Source organism: Oryx dammah, unplaced genomic scaffold (assembly GCF_014754425.2).
Source record: "Oryx dammah isolate SB20612 unplaced genomic scaffold, SCBI_Odam_1.1 HiC_scaffold_29, whole genome shotgun sequence".
NCBI lineage: Eukaryota > Metazoa > Chordata > Mammalia > Artiodactyla > Bovidae > Oryx > Oryx dammah.
Window position 1 is genome coordinate 27,100,183 of NW_024070213.1, and position 11,876 is coordinate 27,112,058.

At 37.6% G+C, this 11,876-nt stretch overlaps 1 protein-coding gene across 3 annotated transcripts in view; it reads left to right on the forward strand.

The window, feature by feature from the left end:
• The window catches only part of PIK3C2G (phosphatidylinositol-4-phosphate 3-kinase catalytic subunit type 2 gamma), a 466,126-nt gene that overhangs the window by 116,315 nt on the left and 337,935 nt on the right, over positions 1 to 11,876 (forward strand). For all 3 annotated transcript variants that reach the window (XM_040235274.1, XM_040235275.1, XM_040235276.1), the window contains 2 exons: positions 1,439 to 1,637; positions 10,779 to 10,901. In XM_040235274.1, the coding sequence (XP_040091208.1) occupies positions 1,439 to 1,637; positions 10,779 to 10,901 (322 nt within the window). The remainder of the gene's footprint in view (positions 1 to 1,438; positions 1,638 to 10,778; positions 10,902 to 11,876) is intronic.

An 11,876-nucleotide genomic window follows, 5' to 3' on the forward strand; every position in this document is an offset into this window, starting at 1 on the left:
CCCGTGGTACCGCCCAGAAGCCGAGGATTGCTACGGATGCTCAGCAGCACGGGCTTCAGGCCTCTGGACACGGTGTCTCCCTCCCGAGTACTACCTGGAGGGCCAGCTCTCCTCCGCAGGCTCTCCTCCGCAGCCCAGAGCCTTGCGACCTCTGACCTCCGAGACTTGTCAGCGAAGTCAGGCATGAGTGACCCAGAAGAGTAGGAGGGCTCCACTGTTAATACTTCGTATTATACCTTCATCTCTTAAGATTCTTTGTCACTTAAGTATTGTCCATTAAAGAGTTTCTTCTAGGGAAAAAAGGAATAATTTTTAAAATACAATTTTTTACATGAGGTTATTCACCTAACTTCTGAAACAGCATAGTGGAATATTAAAAATAATTGCAAGTCATGAGCATCTTATGATTTTCGATGCATTGACTACTGCATACAAAATGTCAGCAGTGAGTGTTATTCACCTACCCTGTTAAGGGTCTGACAGCGAATCCTACCCGGAGATGACATTCATCATCCCCAGGTTTCTCCAACCTAATGGCACTAGATTCGTATCAAAGGCCACCAGTTCTGCCCAGTCCATTTCATCAGCCTCTTCTGCTTCTCCCACTCAGGTTGGAATTTGTCCAACAGAGAGTTTAACAAGAGGGAGAAAACCATTCTCAGAAAAATTTACCTTAAATTTAATGATCAGGGAGTGTTTTTCATGTGCTCTAAACTAAGTGGGCATGGCATCTTGCAGACATTTCAAAACTATTGAACCCTGTAGTTAGTCATTTTTATTCATTTTTTTCTTAATTTTTTCTTCATGACAAGTCACTTTTTCGATAATCAATAGACTCCCTATAAATAACTAATGGTAAAACTCGAGTAAGGCTTTGATTTTGAAGAAATATAGTAAATGTCATAAATCTTTTATTCTAAACTTACCTCAGATCGCAGCCATGTACTAGTACCCTTTTTACGGCAGCATAATGTGTATGATTAGTGTTCAGTTAATGGCAAACATAGCATAATCAAACTTATTATAATTAATTCCTTAGATGGAGTTTGTTTAAAGTAGGTATAAACCACACAGAAAACATGTCCCTGTCTGAACATTAATTCTAAACAATAATAATCTAGACCAAAAATTTTGTGAATTATAGTTGATCAGAATGCCAAATTGATAACCCAGAATTATGATTTGTAATTAAAGGCTGTACTTCCCAAATTTATGCAATTGAAGAAATGAAAGCTGATTAATTACACTATAGCAGCTACCCCAGGCTGCATACAGAGGCACAGATGGCTAATTGGCTTCAGTTGGTAGAGGGTCATTTTAATTCAGTTTTCTTTAAATTTTGTTATAAAAATTTTCAAAGCTGTAAAGAATGGTTGGTGATAAATATGACCCTTCACAGATGACCTGGTTTCTATCCCTCTCCCCGCCCTCCCCCCAGGTTTGATAGAGAAAGTGACAACTGAACTATCCACATCCATCTGTCAGCTAATTGATATCCATTGCAGCAGCTTCTGTGCAGATTTCCAGCCTCTACATGCACCTCTGTATAGTGTCTCCTGTGTAAATCTTGGGCTCCATTCCCACCTTAGCTTCACAGTGTATGCAGCTCACAATATTCCAGAAACCTGGGTGCACAGGTGAGTAGTGATGCCTTCTCCACAAAAGGGTTAGTTTTGTGTCGTTTCTAATTGAGTATAATTTGCCTTGTTCTCATTTGCAGAAGCAAGTATTTCATCTTGAAACTTAATCGGCATGGATGTATCCAAGTTTTTAAAATCATTTACACTTTTATTTCCAGTCCAGTGCACATTCCTTTTCCCTCAAGTCTTCTCTCATTCTCCTATTAAAAATAACTGCATGTTATCAATATATCATAACAGAAACAGAAAGTGCCCATCTTCACATAGCGATTGCCCTAAATGTTTCATTTTTTATGTTTGAGTTTAAATGACTGATGCCAATTAACACAGGGTGAGAATGCACACACACATACAAGGAGATGGAGAGTATTTAAGAATAGAAAGAAATCACTTTGATTCCTATCAAGTTGTGAGTGGTAAATATTTTGTGAGATTAGTACCTTGATAAAGTGAAACTTAGGCAAGAGTTACTTGAGTTACAATAGAAATTAACCACAATTATGCATGGAACATTGCCAGGTTTGAGGTTAATTCTGCTATGTATTATTTTCTTGAATAACATAATTAGAGTAATATTATAATAATTATTTTAAATTTCTTATGGATTAAGTCTGTAAGAGAATACTGATTATATCAAATTAAAGATGATAAGAGAATAGTAATTTTCTAATGGATTTATTGTACCCATTGCACTTAGCATCTCAAAAAAAGGCTAAAAGAAACAGTTTTAGTAAAAAGAGAAATACTTTTATCTTGGTCTGTATTTTTGCAAATGGAAACTGCAAAATTTATGAGTCAATTATAACAAAAATTTTACCTTTGTATGTAAAAAAGAAAAATTACCATCTATATATCTCACATAAACATTCTTTAAAATCCATGGGAGGATTCTTTTACACTTTTTCTCTTTCTTAACTTTATGAAGTGTTTTAGGAGGAGGATGTATCATGTCACAAACTGCTACTCAAATGTTTTCATAATTTTTAAACTTTTAGTATATCCTTATTGATTCTAATTCACCTGGAAAAACTATGTAGCCAGATAAATACTGAGAAAGCTATATACCCAGAGCTTCTGTTTATGTATGTGGGAAATTTAGTCTTGTTTATTTTTCTATTGTTTCTCTATTTTGTTTTACTTATTTTGCTCCTGATCTTTATTATTTTCTTCTTTTAGTTTTTATCTTAGTTTGATCTTTGTTTTCTGGTTCCTTGAGTATAGATTCAGACTGTTTACTTGTGAACTTCTTTCATTTTTAATTTTTTAAATCTGTTTTTAAAATTTTTATTGCAGCATAGTTGGTTTACAATGTTGTGTTAGTTTCTGCTGTAAAGTGAATCAGTTATACATATACATGTATCCACTCTTATAGATTCTTTTCCCATGTAGGTCATTACAGAGTATTGAAAAGACTTCCCTGTGCTATACAGTAGGTCCTTATTAGTTATCTACTTTATAAATATATAGTAGTGTGTATATATCAATCCCAATCTCCCAATTTATACCTCCCCTCCCCCACTTTCCTGGCTGGTAACCATAAGTTTGTTTTCTGCATCTGTGACTCTATTTCTATTTTGTAAATAAGGTCATGTGTGTGTGTTAAGTCGCTTCAGTTGTGTCTGACCCTTTGCAACCCTTTGGGCTGTAGCCTACCAGGCTTCTCTGTCCGTGGGATTTTCCAGGCAAGAATACTGGAGTGGGTTGCCTTGCCCTTCTCCCGGGGATCTTCCCAATCCAGGGATGGAACCCATATCTCTTAACGTCTCCTGAATAGGCAGGTGAGTTCTTTACCACTAGTGCCACCTGGAAAGCCCAAATAAGATCATTTATACATTTCTTTTTTAGATTCCCCCTTATAAGTGATATCACACAATTTTTGTCTTTCTCTGTCTAACCTTACTCAGTATGAAAATTTCTAAGTTCATTCATGCTGCTGCAAATGGCATTATTTAATTCTTTTTATGACTGAGTAGTATTCCATTGTATATATGTATCCCATCTTCTTTATCCATTCCTCCGCTGATGGACATTTAGGTTGCTTCCATGTCCTGGCTACTGTAAATAGTGTTGCAGTGAACATTGGGGTGCATGGTTTTCTCCAGATGTATGGCCAGGAATGGGACTGCTGGATCATATGGTAGCTCTATATTTAGCTTTTTAGGGAATCTACGTACTGTTCTCCATAGTGGCAATACCAGTTTACGTTCTCACCAACAGTGTAGGAGAGTTCCCTTTCCTCTACACCTTCTCCAGCACTTAATGTTTGTAGACTGTCTGATAATGGCCGTTCTGACCAGTGTGAGGTGGTACCTCATTGTATTTTTTATTTGATCTTTCTTCTTTTAATGTAAGCATTTATTGCTTTAAACTTCTTTTTTTAGAACTGATTTTACTATATTTCATAAGTTTTGTTATGGTGTGTTTTCACATTTTATGCTATTTTCTAATTTCCCTTTTGATTTCTGTTTGACACATTGGTTGTTCAAAAGTACTCATTTCTACTGCATGATCTCACCTATGTAGAATCTGAAAAACAAAATGATAACAGACTCTCAGAGAACAAGAAGTGGTTGCCAGAAGGAAAGGGGTGGGTTGGGGGTGAAATAGGTGAGGAGGATTAAGTGGCATAAATCTCCAGTTATATAACTAATAAGTCACATGGATGTATTAATAATATACAGCATAAGAAACATGGATCAATGATATTGTAATACCTTTGTATGAGGACAGATGGTTACTTATCATTGTCATCATCTTATAATGTATGCAAACATCAGATCATTATGTAGTACACTTAGAACTAATGTAATATTGTACAATAACTATATTTCAGTAAAATAAAAAAAAAGAAACAGAAACTAAGAAGTATTAACATTAATTGAGAATTTTTCCAGTTTTTTTTTTTTTTTTCTGCCACTGATTTCTACTTGTATTCCATTGTGGTCAGAAAATATACTTTGTATGATTTCAATTTTTTTTAAATTTGTTAAGACTTGTTCCATGACCAATTTTGTGATGTGTGCTAGAGAAAGATCCAAGCTTAAGAAAAATGCATATTGCCCTGAGGTTAGGTGGAATGTTCTATAAATGTCTATTAGGTTCATTTGGATTAAAACCCTCTGTTTCCTTATTGAGCTTCTGTCTGATTGTTCTATTAATTGTAACCAGTATTGAGATCTACTGTTATTATTGTGTTATTTTCTAGTTCTCCTTTTCATTCCTTCAATGTTTGCTTAATATATTTGCTTCAATTTGGGGTGCATGTATATTTACAGCTATTGTATCCTCTTGGTAAATTGACCTCTTTAACATCATATAATGTTTTTGTCTGTTGTGACAGCTTTAACTTAAAGTCTTTTGTCTTGCATAAGTATGGCCACTCCTGCTCTTTTGATTATCATATATGGAATATCTTTTTCTGTCCTTTCACTTTCAGGTGTGTCCTTAAATCTAGACAGCATATGGTTGGATCTTGTTTACTAATCCATTCAGTTATGCTGTTTATTCTCATTGTAGAATCTAATTTATATCTAATATAATCAATGATAGAGAAGGACTTACTTTTGCCATTTCTTTGCATCGTTTACTGTCTTGTAGCATTTTTGTCCCTGTTTTCCTGTCTTGCCACTTTCCTTAGTGTCCTGATGAGTTTTTATAATGATACACTTCAATTTCTTTCTTATTTTCTTTTGTGTATCATCTATATTGTGGTTGCTTTCTTTGTGGTGACAATGGGCCTTACTTAATACATATTATATTTAAAACATTGTTTTATGCTGATAATAACTTCACTTTTAAAAATTTTGTTATAACTTCACTTTCAGTTCAGTTCAGTTGCTCAGTCATGTCCGACTCTTTGCGACCCCATGAATCACAGCATGCCAGGCCTCCCTGTCCATCACCAACTCCCAGAGTTCACTCAAACTCATGTCCATCGAGTCAGTGATGCCATCCAGCCATCTCATCCTCTGTCATCCCCTTCTCCTCCTGCCCTCAATCTTTCCCAGCATCAGGGTCTTTTAAAATGACTCAGTTCTTCACATCAGGTGGCCAGAGTGTTGGAGTTACAGGTTCAACATCAGTCCTTCCAGTGAACACCCAGGACTGATCTCCTTCAGGATGGACTGGTTGGATCTCCTTGCAGTCCAAGGGACTCTCAAAGAGTTTTCTCCAACACCACAGTTCAAAAGCATCAATTCTTCGGCACTCAGCTTTCTTCACAGTCCAACTCTCACATCCATACATGACCACAGGAAAAACCATAGCCTTGACTAGACAGACATTTGTTGGCAAAGTAATGTCTCCGCTTTTCAATACTTCACTTTCAGTTCAGTTCAGTCACTCAGTTGTGTCCAACTCTTTGCGACCCCATGAATCGCAGCACGCCAGGCCTCCCTGTTTATCACCAACTACCAGAGTTCACTCAGACTCATATTCATCGAGTCGGTGATGCCATCCAGCCATCTCATCCTCTGTCGTCCCCTTCTCCTCCTGCCTCCAATCCCTCCCAGCATCAGAGTCTTTTCCAATGAGTCAACTTTTCACATGAGGTGGCCAAAGTACTGGAGTCTCAGCTTTAGCATCATTCCTTCCAAAGATCCCAGGGCTGATCTCCTTCAGAATGGACTGGTTGGATCTCCTTGCAGTCCAAGGGGCTCTCAAGAATCTTCTCCAAAACCACAGTTCAAAAGCATCAATTCTTCGGTGCTCAGCTTTCTTCCCAGTCCAACTCTCACATCCATACATGAGCACAGGAAAAACCATAGCCTTGACTAGACGGACCTTAGTCAGCAAAGTAATGTCTCTGCTTTTGAATATGCTATCTAGGTTGGTCATAACTTTTCTTCCAAGGAGTAAGCGTCTTTTAATTTCATGGCTGCAATCACCATCTGCAGTGATTTTGGAGCCCAAAAAAATAAAGTCTGACACTGTTTCCCCATCTATTTCCCATGAAGTGATGGGACTGGATGCCATGATCTTCATTTTCTGAATGTTGAGCTTTAAGCCAACTTTTTCACTCTCCTCTTTCACTTTCATCATGAGGCTTTTTAATTCCTTTTCACTTTCTGCCATAAGGGTGGTGTCATCTGCATATCTGAGGTTATTGATATTTCTCCCAGCAATCTTGATTCCAGCTTGTGCTTCCTCCAGCCCAGTGTTTCTCATGATGTACTCTGCATAGAAGTTAAATAAGCAGGGTGACAATATACAGCCTTGATGTACTCCTTTTCCTATTTGGAACCAGTCTGTTGTTCCATGTCCAGTTCTAACTGTTGCTTCCTGACCTGCATACAGATTTCTCAAGAGGCAGGTCAGATGATCTGGTATTCCCATCTCTTTCAGAATTTTCCACAGTTTATTGTGATCCATACAGTCAAAGACTTTGGCATAGTCAATAAAGCAGAAGTAAATATTTTTCTGGAACTCTCTTGCTTTTTCCATGATCCAGCGGATATTGACAATTTGATCTCTGGTTCCTCTGCCTTTTCGAAAACCAGCTTGAACATCAGGAAGTTCACGGTTGATGTATTGCTGAAGCCTGGCTTGGAGAATTTTGAGCGTTACTTTACTAGCATGTGAGATGAGTGCAGTTGTGCGGTAGTTTGAGCATTCTTTAGTCATATACAAATTCTCTACTCTTCTTCCCTCATCATACTTTGTGTTACTAATACCACAAATTGCATCTTCTTCAATTTTCTATAGTGTTATCCTTAAAGTTTTCTATACTTTGTCCTTTTAAACTCTATAGCAGAGTTAAAAGTTATTCATGTATCACCATTACAGTCTTACAGTATTTTGTATTTGTCTGTGTGTTTACCTTTACCAGCTGCTTTCATACTTTATATGCTCTGCTGTTGCTATCTAGCATCCTTTCATTTCCACTTGAAGGATTTTCTTTAGCATTTCATGTTGAGTGAGGTCTAGTGCTGATGAACTCCCTCAGCTTTTTACCTGAGGAAGTATTTATTTCTCCTTCATTTTTGAAGGACAGCTTTGCCAGATACAATTTTTTTTTCTTTCATAACATTGAATATATCATCTCATTCCCTCTGGCCTTCAAGGTTTCTGCTGAGAAATCTGCTGAAAAACTGATGAGATCCTTTTTATGTGGCAGATCACTTTTCTCTTGCTGCTTTCAAAATTCTCTCTTTGTGTTTGACTTCCAATAGTTTAATTTTAATGTGTTTTAGTATGGTCTTCCTTCGGCTCATCCTAGTTTAGACCATTAGGCTTCTTGAAATTGGATGTCCATTTCCTTTCCCACAGTAGTAAGTTTTCAGCCATTATTTCTTCAGATCAGCTTTCTGCCTTTTTCTCTCAGTCATCTTCTGGGACTCAAATAATGTGTTTGTTTGTCCTATTGATTGTGTCCCGAAAGTCCCTTAGACTTTTTCCACTCTTCATTTTTCTTGTTTCTCTGAATAATTTCAAATACCTACATTTGAGCTCACTGATTTTTTCTTCTGCCTGATCCAGTACGTTCTTGAATCCACCTATTGATTTTTTTCAACTCAGTTTTTGTATTCTTCAGCTCCAAAATTTCTTCTTAATATTTTTATGTTTTTTTAATATTCTTATTTTGTTTATGCATTATTTTTCTGAGCTTATTGAGCATGTGTGTGTATATATATATATTTTTTATTCTTTGTTGGGTAGTTCATATACTTCCATTTCTTTATGATTGTTTTCTGGAGATTTTTCTTTTAGCATAAACCAACCCTCCACAATTTTGATGTACTCATAACATTTCATGAAGTTGGTCAATATGGTGATGTAAGAACTTACTCTTTTCTGAGGGAAATAAAAGAGTGTTCTGTGTCTGCACTTGTTGCTTTAATTCATCTGTTATAAAGGTCTTTGCTTTCTAGCCCTGGTACCATTTTATGTTGATATGCTTCAAAGAAACTTGGCTTTCCAGTGAACAACACTTGAGGGTTGTTTGCATTTTCTCTTTGGTTTCTAATTTTGTTCTTTCACTGAGAGGCCTGGTAGAGAAACGACTAGAGGATCTTTGTAATGTCAGTTAGATTCATACAAAATTATTGACTTTGCAGATAATAAGTTTATCTAGCCTAACCTCATTTTTCATCCTTTCATTCTCAGAAATGATTTAGAAATGCATTTTGACTCTCAGGGCTTCCCTTGTGGCTCAGTTGGTAAAGAATCTGCCTGCAATGCAGGAAACCTGGGTTTGATCCCTGGGTTGGGAAGATCCCCTGGAGAAGGGAAAGGCTACCCATTCCAATATTTTGGCCTAGAGAATCCCATGGACTATACATGGACAATACAGTCCCTGGGGTCACAAAGAGTTGGACACGACTGAGCAACTTTCAGTTCACTTCTGGAGATTTATCTTGTTCCTTTGATTGGGCCCATGTTTTCCTCTTTCATTGTATATCTTGTTTTACTTTGTACTGAGATTTGAGCATTAAAAAAAAAAAAAAAAAAAAACAGCTACCTCTCCCAGTCCTTATGGACTGGTTTCATACAAGGAAAGAATTGTTGCTTTTAAAAAAGATGCATAACATGAGAGTTGTGAGTTCAAGTTTTATTTGGCGCAATATGAGGACTCTAGTCTGCAAGAGAGCACCTCAGATAGCTCTGAAACACAGCTCCAAAGAGGCAGGGGGAACAGACAGCATATCTGTGACTTTGGTGAAGGGGGAGTACATGCAATCAAGCACATGTTTTTTGTAGAAAGCTTCTGTTGGTTTTGTGAAGCTTCTGCTAGTCATGATAAATGATCATTTTAGTGCTTTTCAAGATGTGAAGGATTTTGGTGCTTTTCAAGATATGAGGAAAATCAAGCATGAGGCTCATAAACTCAGTTTCTGAAAATATCTTACTATCAATAAGACCTGTCCTTGCCAGTTTCCAGAAACACAGAGTGCCTCATTTCTGCTGTCTACCCTGAACTCCTTCAGGGGGTGTTGGAGGTCAGCAACTGCAGTAGCATGTGATTTAATCCTTGCAGAGGTAGATGGCAAGCATCCATGGCAAATGCCAATTTGTGGTTGACCGAATGTTACCAATCAGCTAGAGATTTGGTGATTTTCAAACCTTTCTTGTAGGTGCATCCTCCCTGGATTTGTGTGTGTCAATTCACACTTAGAGAGGTTTTACTTCTTTTGTCAAGAACTTGAATTTCTTGTTTCATCTAGTGTCAGCCTGTGGTCCTTCCTGCTGGTTCTTCTTAAGCTGCCCAACTCTTTTTTGTTCTCAGTTGGGAGCCAGCATTCAGAGTATGCCTGGTCCCATAGATGCTCTGGTGATGAGACATAAACCAGACCCTCACACAGCTTCCAAAGAAAGCCAAACTGTTGGATGCACACTGCACTCTCCCTACTCCCCCTCTCTTCCTGCCAATTCAGAGATCATCAGATTGCATCAGCCTCTGCCTACAGTCCCACAAATCCTCTGGAGCAGCAGCAAGCCTCCCTGCTCTTTTTTGTGTTCCTAAATCCCATGGCCACTGGGCATCTAGAGGATATCATATCCTATTGGAATCACAATCCAGATCTTTCCCAAGGGAGAAGCGGGGAGTTGGGGGGTTTCTCCTATTCATTTTGCACTGAGCTCGGGAAAGTGGTGAGTTAGTTTGTGCTAGTTTAGACCACTCGCTGCCTTTGTTTTGTGTTCAGCACTCAGATTCAGGCAAGAGAGAAACCAGTCCCTTGGATAAACCCCTAAAATGTCTGAATGTCAGACATATGGTCCAGTCTTCTATTTCCCACCCCAGGGAGAAGATGGGAGTTAGGAATTCTCTCCTGGTCACGTGACACTCTGCTGGGAGAAAGGGCTCTGCAAAATGAGTGCCATGAATTTTCCTACTGATTTCATTGTGACTGGTTTTGTGCTTGGGTACAAGAGCCTTTTAACTTGTTTCTGGATTTCTCGCAAAGGAAACTGATCCATGTATTGTTGAATCTAGCAGGGTAAAGAGGGTCTAGGACTTCCCATTATTCTGCAATTCTGCTGAAGCCACCAAACAGAAATTCTTAGTAATTTTTAAAGTACACTCTGTACAAACAAACATCACTTTATCATTTGACTTTTAACTATAAAATAACTGACCCACATAGAAAACTGCTTCCTTCACAGTGTTCACCTTATTGAATCAATGTTGTTTCTTTTTAGCTATAAAGCGTTTTCTTTCTCCTGTTGGCTTACACATGCTGGAAAGAAGCTGTGCCAAGTGAGAAACTGCAGAAATATTCCTGTCAAAAAGTTGTTTTTTTTCTTGGTCAACTGGAATGAAATGTAAGTTTAATCTTTATTCTGGAAGGATTATTTGTCTAATAAAGACCAGGTTTCCTTCCACTTCCCCTCTCCCCTGCTGCTTCTAAGTGAAAGATATAATTTTTTTTTAATGTAGCTGGTTGATTTGATTCAGAGATGTGGTAAATATGCTAAGCATACTAGGTAACTGACTTCAATTCAACAGATTAAAGGTGCCTTTAAAAATCTAGATAAATATCCAATCTATATTGTTGAGCTGCTCAAAGAGGGAAACTGGGGAAAGGAGAATTATTAATCATTTGTAGACTATGGATAAAAGGAATACCCTCTATTGGTATTGGAGGGAGACAGATTTCAGTTATAACAAAGAAGAAAGATGTCACCTAATGTATATGTAAGCTCCATTTTCTCCCAAAAGCCAATTGCAAATTTATTTAAGCAATCAAGTTTTTGTACAGTAACTATCTATGCATTGTGTAAAATGTCATCTAATTTGTAATAATCAACTCCTACCAAGATCGTTATCTATTTACTTACTTATTTAATTTTCAGATTTTATCCCTAACAGCTAAAGCAGCACCAGACACAGTAAAAGTCCAGTAAATGTGGCTTGGCAAGTGAACGAATTTTATGTAATAAGTGACTCCCCAAAAATATATTAACCAGCTCAATTACTAGAGTTAGGACACCCTGGTTTGGTTCCTGGGTGAGGAAGATCCCATGGAGAAGGGAACAGCTACCCACTCCAGTATTCTGGCATGGAGAATTCCATGGACCCTATAGTCCATGGGGTCACAAACTGTTGGACACGACTGAGCGACTTTCACTTGACTTTTCACTTTTCTTCTGACTTAATTAAAGCTTATCCATGGTTGTTTTCAACTGACATATATGTGCCATCTTTTAAACAATTCAAGAGAAAAATTTCCTAATTCTAAAATCACATGAGGAAGAGAGACTCAATGGGAAAAAGAACATTCCAGATTATATGAGAAA